Source organism: Tachypleus tridentatus, chromosome 8, assembly GCF_004210375.1.
Source record: "Tachypleus tridentatus isolate NWPU-2018 chromosome 8, ASM421037v1, whole genome shotgun sequence".
Classification (NCBI taxonomy): domain Eukaryota; kingdom Metazoa; phylum Arthropoda; class Merostomata; order Xiphosura; family Limulidae; genus Tachypleus; species Tachypleus tridentatus.
This window is the reverse complement of record NC_134832.1, coordinates 54,583,297-54,601,363: the sequence shown is the minus strand read 5'-3', so window position 1 is coordinate 54,601,363 and position 18,067 is coordinate 54,583,297. Positions and strand designations below refer to the sequence as shown.

At 36.6% G+C, this 18,067-nt stretch overlaps 1 protein-coding gene across 1 annotated transcript in view; it reads right to left on the bottom strand.

Annotated features, from left to right (window-relative positions):
- LOC143223911 (uncharacterized) overlaps positions 1-16,478 on the bottom strand; it is a 53,942-nt gene extending 37,464 nt beyond the window's left edge. Inside the window, exon 1 of the mRNA XM_076452386.1 lies at positions 16,044-16,478. Within this exon, the coding sequence (XP_076308501.1) occupies positions 16,044-16,164 (121 nt within the window). The 5' untranslated portion in view covers positions 16,165-16,478. The remainder of the gene's footprint in view (positions 1-16,043) is intronic.
- Between the last annotated feature and the right edge of the window lie 1,589 nt (positions 16,479-18,067).

Genomic DNA, 18,067 nt, shown 5'->3' with positions numbered 1-18,067 from the left:
CATATTCGTTTCAAGAAGCAATCAGATAAGATTATTTGCCGTACTTTGTCTGGAGCTCGGAACTATTATATTGCGCGGACTCAGAAATGTTATTTCGTGCAACTGAATATCGTGAGTTTGGTTCAACGTTTTTAAGTAATGGTGAATAGTGGCTGTGAGTGGAATCGTGTAAGTCGAACAATAGTTGTTTCAGAAAGGCTATTCACAAACAGCCAATTACATTCTTCAAGACTTATGAAGGAATTAGGTTCTCTCTGATTGGTCCTGCTTCCAACAATACTTTCACTGAGGTTACACGTTGTTATTTTCTCGTGAAAACTCATCTAAATCTTCCAGTATGATCGAGTTTACATTGATTTTTATTTATGTTTTTCCAAATAGAAACATTGGAAATAATTTTACAGCCTGTTTTCGATCACATTAATTAAAATTGTGACATTACATATAAAAAAACCCAACAAAGTATAAAGTATTCTAGGACTTCCATTTATTGTATCGTATTGTAATATTGTATATTAGAGAAAGCTAAGTAAAAGTTGGCCTTATTAACATCTTTGAATATTTTTGTTTCAAAAATAGAGAACTTTGATAATGCGTTCTCATTTGTGTAACACATAAATAAATATTCAGTGGTGATTCGTTTATTAACGTGCAGCGTTATATTGCTCGAGGTAATTTTGCTCACCTACAGGTTTAAACGATTTGAGCATGCGCGTTGAGGCCACGTTGTAATTTCACGCAAACTCTCAATCAGCTGTAATTTCGAACGATATATATAAATCCATTAGTTATATAACATTACTTTAAATATACTTTAAATATTTAATAATGTTTCACGAGAGAAATAAGACATGCGTTCCAAAGACGTCCAGATTACGAAAACAAATAAATACACTTGTTTGTCTAGAGCAAGTCTAATTTTTACTATTATGACGTCACAAATTGCTGTAAAGATGAAAAAAGATATTATGGATTGAAATCTAACTAATTCTGTAGTGAATTATATGCAAAACATCTTTGATGTTTCCCATAAAATGAAATTGAACAGGCGATATACACAGAACTTATCGGTTAGAAAAAATTTCTCCATTGGATTTAGATAATTTTATTTCTCATAAAACTTCAATACGACAGATGGCGTTCTCAATAACAAACCAATTATGCACATATGACATTCAAACGATATATACCAGTACCTTTCGATATTTTAATCATGTTATTTCATGCCTATTCACAAGGAATATTAAAGGAGAAATACTGTGGGTATCTTATGATAAAACTTGAATATCCGTTTTTTAAACTTTTAGTCTGCTTTTAACGCTTTGTCCTGGAAATATATAAATCATCTCAGTTCATGTGAATCAAGTAGTAGCTTTTCTATTTCTATCAAAATCGTTTGAGTTTGTTTGTTTGTTTTTGAATTTCGCACAAAGCTACTCGAGGGCTATCTGTGCTAGCCGTCCCTAATTTTGCAGTGTAAGACTAGAGGGAAGGCAGCTATTCATCACCACCCACCGCCAACTCTTGGGCTACTCTTTTACCAACGAATAGTAGCATTGACCATAACATTATAACGCCCCCACGGCTGAAAGGGCGAGCATGTTTGGCGCGATGGGGATGATCGTTTGAAACCTTGAGTTTCTTTAGTGTAGATTAAATAAATCAACATGCATTTTTTGAATTAGGAGTGATTGTTAAATATTAGAGAAAGAAAATCACTCCACTTATTATGCTTGTTTCACACTTCGTATTATAAATATATTTTTCATACATTATTCTACATGATTAGTTGTGCGTTTTTCTTATAGCAAAGCCACATAGGGCTATCTGCTGAGCCCACCGAAGGGAATCGAACCGCTGATTTTAGCGTTTTAAATCCGGAGACTTACCCCTGTGCTAGTGGTGAGCTGGCTAGTTGAGATTATGTTATTTTATTTAATAGTTGTTCTATGACGTTTGAGGTTAAGAATCCTTGATCTATGCTTCGTTACTAATATACACGGAGAATATTAAACTGGACTAGGGATATTTACAAATTGTGTGAACCTGTTAAGATGGATTTCACGTTTAAAATAGCTCGCAGAATTGTTCTGATCAGCAGTTCGAAAAAGAAGGCTTAACGTAACAGGTAAATCTAATCCATAAAAATTTTCTAAAATAATGTAATTTTAATTCAATGGAATTTGAATGTGAAAACCTAATCTTCGCTTTAAAACGTTTTAGAGAGAGCGGAAATGCTTTGTTCAGTTTCAATGATACATCAAATTATTACTGAAAATTGGTGGAAGATTATATACTGATGCTAAATGGGATATTGTTCTGATATAGTATCTACTGGTGATAACTGGAATATTGTTCTGATAGAGTATCTACTGGTGATAACTGGAATATTGTTCTGATATAGTATCTACTGGTGATAACTGGAATATTGTTCTGATATAGTATCTACTGGTGATAACTGGGATATTGTTCTGATAGAGTATCTACTGGTGATAACTGGGATATTGTTCTGATAGAGTATCTACTGGTGATAACTGGGATGTTGTTCTGATAGAGTATCTACTGGTGATAACTGGGATGTTGTTGTAACACAAAACAATTCACTTAAAATTAATTATGCAAATTATTTCATTAGCATGCACATATTAATGAGCTCGGATTCGGAGGTTCTAAAAACACTATCGTGAAAACTAATAAACTAGCCAAGTAACTTATATATCAATATAAAGCTTAGAAAGAGAGAAAAATTATGTACCTGACGCTACAAATTTCAGATTATCGCAGAAGAAAAGATAAACAAAATACGCCATTTTGTTTTTCGACACTGAATGTCATATGTTTATATGATATTATATCATATTTATTCCTTGCCCCTGAAGTATTGCGTGGCTCAGGTATACTATATTTAGGTACTGGATTCTCAGTGTGCTGGTTCCCATGGAAACTCCTTATTTACCATGGAAATTTCTGCAGGGTAAAGCGAAGGGAAAATATGGAACAAGTAGGCACAGCAGTTGACCTTGGAGTAGAACTCTGTTTACTGACTGTTTTATTTTTTTCACCATAGTGAAGTTAGCACTCGTTTCAGCCTTGTCGTAGTGTTCTAGTGTTAGGTTCGTGATTTTTATTCTCTTCTTAGACTATAAACTGATGTTTAAATTAGTTGGGCAGTGTTGGTGTTACTAGTTTTTATGATATTGTGTTTTTAGATTATTTGAATCCGAGTTAATTAATGTGCACATAATAATAAAATAAATAATTAAAGTATCTTGTGTTACTTTCAAGTTCCTCAAAATCTGAGGTCCTGAGTTTCACGTAGAGTTTAGAACTAGTAATACATACATCTATGGCCTATAATCATTACAAAAACGTGTTTTTTACAATAAACTTTCATTTATTATAATATAACATAATATAATAAGGTATCGAAGTATTTCTGTATATTTTATGTTTATATGGAAGGAAAGTATGGCTAAGTAATACATTATTTATGAATATTAAAGTATATAAACACATGAGAATATCTGGGAGAACATTTTCATCTTGAGACGTAACACTTAGATCATTATCTTGAGACGTAACACTTAGATCATTATCATAATTAATAAAGAAAACAGTTTTCAAAAAGTAAGTAAACGTATGGACGGCTAATATGAATTTTTCAAACATAATACAAACCATGCAGAACCGATGACATTTGCGTCTTTCCTACGTAATAACTCTGTTTGTTTGTATTTTCAATTTCATGCAAAACCAGTCCTAATCTAGCAGTGCAAGACTAAAGCTAAGGCAGCTAGTCATCATCACCCACCGCCAACTATTGAACTACTCTCTCGCTATCAAATAGTGAGAATAACCTTCACATTATAACTTCCCACGGCTGAATAGGGAATGTGAGGGGGACTCGAACCCACGACCCACAGATTATGAGTCGAGCACTCTAACCAGCTTCCTATGTTGGGCAACGTAATAATGATGTAGTATAATGTTAACAAGCAAAAGCATAGGATACATTAAACTTATTTGTAATTGGATATTTATCTATATTGTCATATGTTAATTTTTGTCCTTGCTGTTACGTAAGCATGACGTACATGCCACCCCTACTATTTTGTTTGTGAAAGAATGATATTAGGCATCTTTGTATTTGCTTCCTTTATTTAATACTTTTATGCAGTATTTTAGTAGATATGGGAAGAATATGTTTAATAACCAAATTCTAAGATTCATAAGATTCCAAGTGTAATGTTTATCACACCAAACATGCTCGCCCTTTCAGCAGTGAAGGCGTTATAATATGACGTTCAATCCCACTATTCGTTGGTAAAAAAGTAGCTCAAGAGTTGGCGGTGAGTGGTGATGACTAGCTGCCTTCCCTCTAGTCTTACACTGCTAAATTAGGGTCGGCTAGCACAGATAGCCCTCGAGTAGCTTTGTGCGAAATTCCAAAACAATCCAAGCCGTAATGTCTATTGTTTATCTATTATTTAATCGCTGGTACCTCCTGTATCTAAGCTTTTTAAAGTAACTCTAAATTTCTGTAACATATCTATCTTCAAAGGGTTATGATTGACATTAGAACTAAGATTATTTTAAAAATTACTAATAGTAATTAATAATACTTATGACTCAGTCATTACATAAATATTGTTATAAAAGAAGATAATTAAAACATCATATTGATGAGCAATTGGACCCATCCCCACATAGGCAGTGCTGCCGCCTGCCGGAGAAGAAATTTAAAAAAAGTGAAAAACCCTACCTCTCATAAAATACTATTCAACTCACAATATCTTCCAAAATTTGTGTGTTATACATTGTGTCTTTGCACCGTATCTAACAATTATTATTATATATACATAGGTGGATTTAAGTTTTTGTAAAACGTGTCTAACCCAGAAAGTGCTTTAGGTGGGGTTAAGTGTTCGAGTATCTGTAACCTGCAGAGCACTCTAGTTGGGCTGACGTTTCCGAAGTATTTTTAGTCTAAAACGTGGTGTAGATGAATTTACGTTTTTCTAAATATATCAAATATGAGAGTCAACTGTGATATACATACATATATAGATCAGGAAGCGAAGAAAGGTATCCCTGACTGAGTCGCAGTCTCTAGGTTGTTGACGATTATACGTATCATCTATGGCAGCGTCTAATATACCCCAGGATCTTGAAAAGATAGAAAATAAGGTTTAAATTATTCTTGCAGGTTAATGTGTTCCATCTTAACTTCTGAACGACCAAGAAATATCCTTCGAACATGCCAGAACATTCCTCCAACTCCGAGTCAAGGCTGATAGAGTTATTAAACTCTTATGATTTATCTAACGTGAGGAAACTGTTAGAAATTTTTTCCAACTATGAGTTCTGTAGTGACATTGTTTTGGGGGAAATTGAGTGATGTGAAAAATCCACTAACTGAAGATCAGATGTGAAGCATTGCATTGTCTCGGTGAATAACAAAATGTGAAATGATGCGAGTGATCGTGTCAAAGGTCTGCCATTTTTATTACTGAGGAGGAAAGTTTTAGCGACAACCAATGATTAAGTGGCCAGAAACAGCAATGTTTGCACGGTCTGAATTATACAGGGTGTTGGGAAAGTCACTGTGCACTTATATATTTATTAACAGACGTGTTTCAATATAGAATACAGGAGATAAATATGAATGACAATTATAAACAATGCTGAAAGTGACCACAGTTGACATCAATACAGGCCTGGATCCTTCTTATTTTGTTTCTAAACATCGCTATCAGCTGTTGGTTTGAAATAGACTGAATAAAATATGATTACAAAACTGCACAGTGACTTTCCAAACACCCTGTATAATGTCAAAGAGAGATAAAACGGTATGGAAGTCGCTGAATAGTTTGTGAAACATTTAAGAACATACACTAAATTTTAAGACTATTCTATAAATATGTAAAATGCATTAAGAACCTTGAATGATAGACACGAGGTTGTGCAAGATGAAGTAGAAAGATAGAGTTCGTCGAAATCTCTTGAAGAACCAACTTACGATCACTAAGACAGTACTTGTATCTCAGAACGGCTGGTATGGGTATTAACATTTTTATTGATAAGCAGAGAACAACGTTTCGACCTTCCTAGGTCATCTTCAAGTTAACCTTTGTTAACACCCATACTAGTCGTTCTGAGAAACATTTTTATTTCAAGTGGGTTTCTCGTCATCAAGAAGTAAGACAGTACTTGTGGTAGGAATAGTGGGAAACATTGCTGCAAGTAAAGAAATGTACAGAAGCGTGTGTTCCTCATTAAACATGTGTGACCAGACGTATCTTGTGTTCCACATAACTTGCCATAGTGGATGGTGATCTGTGAGTTTGTGGATAAAACACGTAAAGATGACTTTTTATGTGCCATTCTAAATACTTATCAAAAGTGTTGAAAGTGATGTAGCGAAGGTAATCCGTGATAGATGGTGTAGAGCTGATGGCGTGTGTATTCTTAGGGAAGAGAGCTCCTGTAGAAAGTAGAAATTTCATCCATATTATAGGAATTGAAGAACGATTATAGAACGATTGTATTACTGTGATAGCTAGCGACTCATCAACTTCGTGATGGCCAGTAAATTACTGGATGTGTCTACGCAAAATATTGGGTTTGCAGATATTCCAAGTTATTTGAACAATCACAAATTATTTGAGATTTAAATAACCACGTAAGAAGCATAATAGTTTGGTTGTTGTTTGGTTAGACTTTGCAAATATAAGTGGATTAATTCTGCACACATTTATATAGTTTTGAATGTATCTTCTCTGGGTAGTGAATTGGATTAAGTGTTTGGCTGAATAGTACTAGGAATGTTTGTAATCTGGTTTATCCACGGATTTGCAGAAATTGAAATATTAATAGGGTGCCCTATTCTTCCATTGATGTTTGTGATGGGAATGAAGGTAATTGAACCCAGCATTTGAAAGAGTTTGGTTTGATGGTAACGTTGAACAGCCATCTATTTGGATCTTTATAGATGGTCTTATGGGTTGTATCAAACGTAATTTAAGACGATAAACGGATTCACTTAGTTGGATGTGAACAAGGACTGAATAACGTTAAACCCAAAGAAACTAGAAACATGTCACTGAGACTTTGCAATGTCCAGAAGGTACACTGCTGGAGAGCATTCCAATTATGTCAAGTTAGTTGAGAACATCAGGAATGGTATTAGATTCAGGTAATTGGTCGTGGTAAAGTGTTAACAAGGGGCTCAAAGACTGTTCTAACTGGAGAACTGGAGCTTTGGTGTTATCATTTTGGGCCGTTGTTGAGGTGTTTTTTTTTGTCTTTCTAACTATATATATTATCATATTACAAGGATTAAAGCCACTGAACGAAAAATGAGCGTATGTTAGTAGAATGACCAATCATGCCACAGATGCTGACATCCCAGCATTATACAGTGGGATATCAAAGCAACAACTGCCAATTGTTGAACAGTATTGAGTGCAGGAATGTTCGGTTAGTGATGAATAATAAAGTATTTGTCATTGCTTTCTAAGAACATCTAATCAGTAACTAGAACTGATGATAACTGTATAGCAAGCCAGGTCACGGATGATGTTATAGTGGACGCAAAGTTTCATGAAGATGAAGTGGTGGTGTCAAGAGAAAATCTGTGAAGTGCAAATTATTTCGAATAAGATTCACATCAGTCACACCAGGGGTCGTGGATTTACTAGTAGGGTGTATGTGAACAACATTTTCCCTAAAGTTAAATTTTGTTTTGCCAGACCCATTGCACTAAGTGTCTTGACTACCGATCCCAGCAATCAAGAAATAGGAAATGGTAGATTCTGACGTATTTCCATGCCCCAAGTCGGTAATTTGGTTCATTAATTGTCTGACTAATGACAACCACGATTTATTAACTTCATTGGAGACTGCTGAAGAAGCAGTGAGGTTACCACGGCTGAAAGAGTATCAGAGATACATTTGAATGCATTACGTAGAAGAAGGAAGTCGCGTGATTACACGTTCGCCATCAAGGACCGTGGCGCGAGGTATTTATAGGTTGTTGGTTTGAACAGGGACTTCACTTTCACGTTCTCGTGGATGAAGCTGGACAACAAGTTATTATGGTGGAAGGTAATAGAGCTATCTTGCAACTGACTGTTGCAAAATGTGGCGATCATATAGTTTATCATGGAACGGGAGACGCTCATTGGCGAGACTCGTTGGTAAACGTTATTGAAATATATTGAAAATAGTCTGAAATATACGAATAATGATAAAGTGAATGAAATTCGAATAGTTGAGGCAAGATGTACGAGATTTATTGGCAGATCAGTTAATCATTTTGTAAGTGATGTGAGAGTGTGTTGAAACAAAGTCAAATGAACGATTACCAAGTTTTAGAATGCAGTAAAAATTGTTTCAGCTTAATATGTGAACAATACCTCCACCACATACATTGTTTAATACCATGTTACAATAAATCCAGATAAAACGGATCATTTTGGTAGGACAATGATCATGTTTAACTAAGTTATAGAGCGAAAATAGTGGCCTTGATCATCCAATATCTAATCATTTCTACGTTGAGTCATAGTTCAAGCATATACGAAGTTTCGTACAAATCGAGTCAACTGTTAGTGAGAAATTTTGCTGGCTAACACACACCTACAGGGGTAAAAATATAATCTATGTTCATCTCAACTTCAGTTGAAACGTATTCTAACACAAGGGTAATGTCACATCACGATAGCACTACTGTAATATAGTATCCTTCAGTTTGACAAATACTATTTCTCTAAAGACTGGGGTTGGTGGGTGAGGTAGTAATACTTACTGTATTATGATGGTTCAGAAAAAAAAAATTTGGAATTTCGTACAAAGCTACTCGAGGGCTATCTGTGCTAGCCGTCCCTAATTTAGCAGTGCAAGGCTTGAGGGAAGGCAGCTAGTCATCACAATCAACAGCCAACTCTTGGGCTACTCTTTTACCAACGAATAGTGGGATTGACCGTCACATTATAACGCCCCCACGGCTGGGAGGGCGAGCATGTTTGGCGCGACGCGGGCGCGAACCCGCGACCCTCGGATTACGAGTCGCACGCCTTACGCACTTGGCCATGCCAGGCCCATGATGGTCCAGAGGTAGGCTTAGAGCTTAATTGTAATATTATGTATTTCAAAGGACAGTGAACGGATTTTAAAGGATACTTAGTATCTCTTTCACATTTATATATAATTTACCACTTTTAGAACAACAAACACAAACGTTTACAACAGCACTGGTGTGATACAATTTTTGCTCAAATTCGAAACATTGGATAATGATAAAGGGAACCCATCTTTTAGGGATATGTCATAAAAATAATAAACTCTCTCTAATACACGTAGAACATTAATTGTTTTTATCACAAGTAGCTTAGATATGGCATAAGGTTCTTCAAAAAAACCCATATTTTATTGCATATCTAGTCGTTGTTCTCAAAGGCCAGGATGTTTATGTTTTTGCCTTCTCTCTCTTAGATCGCTGATCTAAAGAAGTAACTTTCATTGTATTGGATCGTGAAACTCTTGTTCGATTCTGCTGTCAAAGAAATGTCAGGCCTAGTTTGGTAAAAAGAACAAAACAAAAGCAATTTCTAAGAAAAAAAATGGATGTTCACTTTCCCATCAATACCCTAAGGATGCAAGAAATAATAATTCGTCTTTTCAAGACAATTGGCTCTGCAAAAGCCTATCTTCCTTTTGCTCGTCCTTTCAGCCGTAGGTACATTATAATGTGAGGGTTAATTCCATTATTTGTTTATAAAACATTAGCCCAAGAGTTGGCGATGGGTGTTGACGATTAGCTGCTTTCCCTTTAGTCTTACACTGCTAAATTAAGGACGGCTAGCGCAGATAGTCCTCGAGTATCTTTGCGTAAAATTCAAAACAACCAACCGTCGCACGAAACATGTTCACCTCTTCAGCCGTGGGGATGTTATAAAGTGACGGTCAATCCCACTATTCGTTGGTAAAATATTAGTCCAAGAGTTGACGGTGGGTGATTATAACTAGCTGCTTTCCCTCTAGTTTTACACTGCTAAATTAAGGTCGGCTGGCGCAGATAGTTTTCGTGTAGCTTAGCGCAAAATTAAAAAAAAAAAAGCAGACAAATCTACACTCTCACACATAACATGATTCAAATACCTAAAGTGTGTTGAAAATGATAATACTGAAGAATATCTGAGTGGATATCATGATATCACGCTTATAATTCAAGCTAACTAGGATCCTCGAAAAGTCATTGTCACACATAACAGGACTTCAATGGAACTTTGAAGTTTCATGGATATTTAACACAATTCCTATTTTATATCCATTCATTCTTATATCTTAATATGCTTCGTGCACCGTTGTCATCAAGGCAGAAAATCGAGCTTTATATCTATTCTTTAACGTATTTTGAATCCGGAGTGTAGATGGTGGATATGCCTTTTCAAGTAACGTTCTATATAGGTGGCAGTATATTCTAGGACTCATACGTCTTCCTTTTAAAAAGTGTCACCCAGAAACATTCTGCTATTCAAAAAGATTCACAAAATATTATGCTTTTTAGACCATATATATATATACAATACACGCAAGAAGACACCGAGAGACGGGCATAGAGATGTTAATATTAAAGAAAAACATTAAAAGCCAAGCAGATATTAAGACAAAAATAATTTTATCGAGTGAAAGACTGATTTATAGAGAGAGTTGTAAAATAGAAATGACGAAAGATATCTTTTGGTCAGGTGAATAATAAGATAAACATTAATTCTACTAAGAGGTCATTTTGAGAGAAAACTTATAATGAAAGTGGAAAGGAAAATAAAAGCATTCGTTTGTATATAGGAGTGATATTAATGTTTAGCTGAAATAAAAATATTGTAACAAAGAACCTTACATTCTTTATTCAAATAACTGGAATAATTTTGACAAAAAAATTCTTTTAATAATGCTATTGCGTTTCTTCTGTCTTTAAAAGATTTAAGCAAATAATAGGAATTTGTTAACTTAAGTCAAAGTTTAAAGGCCCGGCATGGCCAGATGGTTAAGGCAATCGACGAGTAATCCGATGGTCGCGGGTTCGAATCCCGATCGCATCAAACATGCTCGCCCTTTCAGCCTTGGAGGCGTTATAATGTAACGGTCAATCCCACTATTCGTTGGTAAAAGAGTAGCCCAAGAGTTGGCGGTGGGTGGTGATGACTAGCTGCCTTCCCTCTAGTGTTACACGACTAAATTAGGTACGACTAGCGCAGAGAGCTTTTCGAGTATCTTTGCTCGAAATTCAAACTAAAAAAGCACTTTATATCTTTTTACATGTATTTTGGTTATTGAGTGCAAAACCACTTAATGAACTATCTGTTCTCTGCCAATCGCGCGTTAAAATGCGAATTTTCATGTTGTAAACTGTGAGACTTATCACTGAGCAACATGAGGTTTTTATCCAACCAGTTTTTTTTATATTTCTAAAGTCTCTTTTTCGATTAATGTATAATTATTTTATTATTTAATATTATAAGCACAGAGTCTTGAAGGAAAAATAAACATTTAAGACAACTCAAACTATTGTAAAATTTGATAGAATTTGTTTGTTTGTTTTGAATTTCGCGCAAAGCTACTCAAGAGCTATCTGCGCTAGCCATCCCTAATTTAGCAGTGTAAGACTAGAGCGAAGGCAGCTAGTCATCACCACCCACCGCCAACTCTTGGGCTACTCTTTTACCAACGAATAATGGGATTGGCCGTACCATTATGACGCCCCCACGGCTGAAAGGGCGTGTCAGTTTGGTACCGCAGGGATTCGAACCCGCAACACTCAGATGTGAGTCGAAAGCCTTAATCCACCTAGCCATGTCAGGTCTCAATTTGATAGAAGGGTACCCATACAAGGAACAATTTTGTGTTTCAATCTCCATCTTTTGGAAATGGAGTATTTCCAACTCCAACTGTTAACATATTTTACAAAACACTGAAACTTTTGTGACTCCAAAATGTCAGTTTCAAGTGTTTTTTGAACGTCCTGAATTTAGGCAGATGTGAGGGAAGGGCTTAATTCAGCTACTGACATACGTCACGTGATATACCTAAACGATCAAGAACATTGATTAGAAACGTTCGATCTCCGCCCTCTTTGCTCGCCATCACATACTGTGTCCACCAGGTACTGTACCTTACAGTTTCAAGTGCGGTATTTAATGCGTGAAACTCTCAAATCATTTTAAGTCCGAAACAACATGTGCACAACTAATGTGTAGTTTATTGGGTTTTATTCTTCGGAATTGCGAATAGGTAGACCGTCCTTACGTCTGTTTCCGTTTTCGTCAAAACATTTTGCTATTTCGACGGAACGTAATGAAAGATATCGACTTATGCGTTAATTTGTTGTCTAGTTGGCACAGGTGTTGTATAATATAGAAAGCTTTCACACTGTCCCTCGTACGTAGTTTGTAATGAGATAGTTGCGTAAGCTTACGCTTCTTCGTTCCTTCATTGTGGTCTAATGAGCTGTTTTACAGTACAATGATATCAACTTTCCGTATCAGTCCTGCAGCAAGAAATATACGCTCAGTTCTTCGACTGCTATTGTTAATGCTTGTTTGTTTTGAATTTCGCGCAAAGCTACTCGAGGGCTATCTGCGCTATCCGTCCCTAATTTAGCAGTGTAAAACTAGAGGGAAGGCAGCTAGTCATCACCACCCACCGCCAACTTTTGGGCTACTCTTTTACCAACAAATAGTGGGATTGACTCTAACATTATAACGCCCCCACGGCTGAAAGGACGAGCATGTATGGTGCAACCGGGATTCGAACCCGCGATCTTCGGATTACGAATCGAACGCCTTAACCCATCTGGCCAGGCCGGGTCATTGTTATCATACTTTACAGAAAATAACGCTATCAAGTGAATTGAACATTAACTTTATGAAGCCACAGCTTATTAATAATAATAATAACAAAAAAGAACAACACTTTAATAACGTTGTCGAAGGATTATAACACCTCCCGTATCAAACCTATATAGGCCCGGCACGACCAAGTGATTAAGGCTCTCGACTCGTAATCTTAGGGTTGTGGGTACAAATCCCGGTCGCACCAAACATGCTCGCTCGTTCAGCCACGGGGGCGCTATAATGTAACGATCAACCCCACTATTCGTCGGTAAAAGAGTAGCCTAAGTGTTGGCGGTGGGTGGTGATGACTAGCTGCCTTCCCTCTAGTCTTACACCGCTAAATTAGGGACGGCTAGAGCAGATAGCCCTCGAGTAGCTTTGCGCGAATTTCAAAACAAACAAATCAAACCTATATAAACCGTGTTTTTGTTTAAGAGGAGTCTCTCTGAAGTTACAAGCAGAAATAGACAGACAGGAAATAGACAAGTTTCAATATTACATCCTATCTTAAGAAAGAAAGCAAAAACAAAAAAATCACGAGTTTGGCTATTACTTTCTTGACTGGAAGGCACGTGTAGAGTGATTATCAAAATAAATAAAACAAACAAAAGTTGTAATGCAAATAGTAAGAAGAGGAGACGAAACGGATTTGGTGAAAACACATAAAACTATTCATTTTTATCATCTGTAGCCGGTTTAACGCGTTAAAACTTTCACAACCACACTTTAAAATCCCATCGTGCCTGTGGCATGTGTTTAACAAATTATTGAACTAGTTTTTGTTTTCATTAAATAGTCTTTGGAATACAAAAATAATTGTTTGTGTGAATTTCGTTAAACCTGTCTAATCAAACGAAATTATTAATAAGAATGCTGTAGAGATGATCCGGCACGGCCAGGTGGGTTAAGGCGTGCGCCTCGTAATCTGAAGATCGTGGGTTCGCATCCCCATCGCACCAAACATGCGTGCCTTTTCAGCCGTGGAGGCGTTATAATGTTACGGTCAATTCCACTATTCGTGTGTAAAAGATTAGCCCAAGAGTTGGTTGTGGGTGGTGATGACTAGCTGCCTTCCATCTAGTCTTACACTCCGAAATTAGAGACGGCTAGCGCTGATAGCCCTCGAGAAACTTTGCGCAAAATTCGAAAAATAAAAACAAACAATTCAGTTGATGTATACCGTACAAAAATTAAACGGTTTAGCCCTCTACTGGACCCATTACGAAATTACGACGATCAAAAATATTTTATTCACATTTCTTACATGAATAATTCTCCACTGCACACGCGCAAAAATGTGTGGGTGAAATACCTTTTGGTAAGTTGTGATTGAGTACGTTACCTGAAAGTCACATCATTTAATTGAGGAACCAACAAAAATAAGTGTACGATTTATCTAGACCAGTCCCCTGCTGGTACAGCTGTAAGTCTTCGGATTTACAACCCTCAAATCATGGATTCCCCTCGGTGGACTCAGCAGATAGCCCGATGTGGTTTTGCTATAAGTAAACACTTATTTAGACTATCTGAAGGTAATAGCGATGAAGTACGGTGTTTAAGTATTCCTACGTGTATTAAGTACCAAAGACCTGCTTCTTATCTGGATACTACAGTTTCTAACAGAGGTTAATGAAATCTTTCCAGGAATGTACGACATCAAAGTTATACAAATATTGCAACACCGTTAAATCTTTCACGCGTATATTAAAATAGTGTTAACAGAAGTTTACACTTCATGAAAAGCAATTCTGAAATTTGAAATTTTAATGGATATTCCGTTAGGGAAAATAAATAACATTTTTTTTCAGTGTAGTACGGCAACACTCCTGACTCTATGTTATTCATATTCAGTGCAGTACTGCAACACTCATGACTCTATGTTATTCATATTCAGTGTAGTACGGCAACACTCATGACTGTGTTATTCATATTCAGTGTAGTACGGCAACACTCATGACTCTATGTTATTCATATTCAGTGTAGTACGGCAACACTCCTGACTCTATGTTATTAATATTCAGTGCAGTACTGCAACACTCATGACTGTGTTATTCATATTCAGTGCAGTACGGCAACACTCATGACTGTGTTATTCATATTCAGTGTAGTACGGCAACACTCATGACTGTGTTATTCATATTCAGTGTAGTACGGCAACACTCATGTCTGTGTTATTCATATTCAGTGTAGTACGGCAACACTCATGATTGTGTTATTCATATTCAGTGCAGTACGGCAACACTCATGACTGTGTTATTCATATTCAGTGTAGTACGGCAACACTCATGACTCTATGTCATTCATATTTAATCCTGAGTGTTGATACGTGTTACAATTTGATTAAAACACACACTTGGAAATACAGCTATTTGATTATAAGTTTTAAGAAATCTCATTTATTATTTATCTCTCCTTCCTTATAAATCGATTTAGTGATCGAGTTGGAGAGTTCTAAGAGTTTATTGTTTGACATCATGTTGATATTCGGGGTAAACACAAACACAAAATTATCTTTTTAATATGATTTACATTTGTACCTGCAGCAGCAGTGGTTAAAAATATTGTTTACCCTTTAGTAAGTTAAAGCAAGAAATTATTATTAAGATATTAAAAACATTGACACAGTGATATATTACGAAGTATGTGTCTATCTTTACCCTAATATGTGCAAAGAAAGTGCATTATATGCAAAACGTGAGCTGAGCCTAGGTGGTTCACACGCCTCAAACACACTGGGTGTATAAATTCGTCCAGTTTCACGTGCGTGACAAGTTTTCCTGGACCTTGTACAAACGAGCTACCCCTGGAACTTCTTTCTTAGCACACTGGTCTTGAAATGTTATAAAAGTGAAAAAAGATATGTTTATAAACTGTTATGAATCATGTATATGTTATAAAACTGTGTTCCGCTTGAAATATCAGACGTTGGAATCATGTAACCAGGTAACAAGCAACAAAGGTTCAAACGAATAGAGAAGCAAGTGAGAAAAACTAAACGTTTAAAGGTTAAATATTTAGGTGATGGAAGTTTTAAAAAAAGTAAAGTAGTTATACGAGGTTTCAGAATTATGTTACAGGATTGCGTACTGGGTGCAGGAGGTTAGAAAACGTTTAATAAACTTTCCTGGAAACATAAAAGATTCTCACCTGCTATAGAAGAGTCTGGAAGTTCCAATCGAGATCCCACGAGCTCTACAGCTGTAACCAGGAGCATCCACGGATAAAACATGCGGATTCTAACTCTTGAACAGGAGGCGTGAGGACTCATTTCTAAAGACGTAAAAGCAAGTGGAAATCACAAGATCAAATTGTGCTTCAAGCTCCCGAAGCAGAAAGATCTCATACTGAACTTGCTGTTAGCTGTTTAAGTTTAACACCCAATCTTCAGTATGTTTCTTTTAACTTTCTAAGGGGATTCATCGAATACTGACTTGTTGGCAACTAATCAACGTCACGTGCTATCTGAAGTGATTATGTTGCAGCAGGGGAATAATCGTCACGATTGCGTACCTGAAATGACAGCCTTGTCCTCGCCCCTGTAAACAGGCATGAACCGCCAGCAGTGGCGTTAGTAGAGTGAGAACTGAGTGATGGCCCTTCAAAAACAGCTTCCAAGGCTTCGTCACGTGACGCAGTGACGTTTGCACACGAAGACTTTCGAAAGCTGAAGGCACGGGAAAACATGGGTGCTACATGAAAGCAACATTCAAGTTTTAGTTTACTCTTTCGGACGACGTAAAAGAGATTTTCTGACAGTCGTTGTGCGTTTTTTACAAAACTTCTTAAACGACCATTTCTTTTCAAATTATAGCACATCATGTCTATCACTTGTTCAAAAGATTTTAAGTTAGGCCTATATATAAAAGGTTTATTGTTTTATATGAAAATAAAGGTTTGAACTTCACGAAGACGGTCTTTAAAATCTGTAAATAAATTACATATATTATATATATAGACAAATACAGTGTAAACATTTAAGTAAATGACGTTTACGCGTCCGGCATGGCCGAGTGTGTTTAGGTATTTGATTCGTAATCCGAGGACTGCGGGTTCGAATTCCTGTCACACCAAACATGCTCGCCTTTTCAGCTCTGAGGGCGTTATAATGCAATGGTCACACACATTATTCGGTGGTGAAAGAGCAGACCAACAGTTGGCGGTGGGTGGTGATGACGAGTTGCCTTCTCTCGTCCCCCGCTAGTACGCTAAAATCAGGGGTTCGATTCCCCTCGGTGGGCTGAGCAGATAGCTCTTTGTGGCTTTGCTATACGAAATACACACACACACGCCTTCTCTCTGGTCTTATACTGCTAAAATAGGGACGGCTAGCGCAGATAGCCCTCGAGTAGCTTTGCGCGAAATTCAAAAGACAAACAAACAGACATTTATGTATTTCTTTTGCTGCAAATAAAATTATATTTGATTTAAACCGATACACACAAACACCCCACGTTTTATTGTTAGGACTCACGCTGTACCATTTTTATTCTAAAGTTATTTTTTATTTCACTAGAGTTATATATGATTGATAAATATATATAAACTGTAATTAAACTGAAACGTGTAATCTATATTACGCCACTAACTCAACTTTAAGAAAAATCCACACACGCTAATTCTTTCTTTCTATTTTGGTGGAACTGATAAAATAGTGCGAGCATAAGAAAAGTGAACACAGTTCGAAATGTGAATCGTAATATGAGAAAAAAGAACGCCACATGTGTTTATCTATATTTGTGGCACAAAAAGTCCTCTGTGAGCGAACACGTGGTCAAAGATTGATTGATGTATCTGCCTATATATTCATTTATCGATCAATCTATGTATCGATCTATCGATCAATAACCTGTGTATAGGAATAAATATGAAAGAAAAACCTACCAAAACCGAAGACCTACACACATACAATCAAAGATCTCGGTTTTTATGACACACACCTGTTTTATTCATACTTGACAATAAAAACGCCCCCTATTGAAAGAGAAAAAAATTAATTTCACAGACACTTTTGAAGGCCCGACATGGCCAGGTGGTTAAAGTACTCGACTCGTAATCAGAGTGTAGCGGGTTCGAGTCCCATTACACCGAAAAAGCTCGCTCTTTCCCCCGTGGGGGCGTTAGAATATGACCATCAATCCCACTATTCGTTGGTAAAAGAGTAGCCCAAGAGT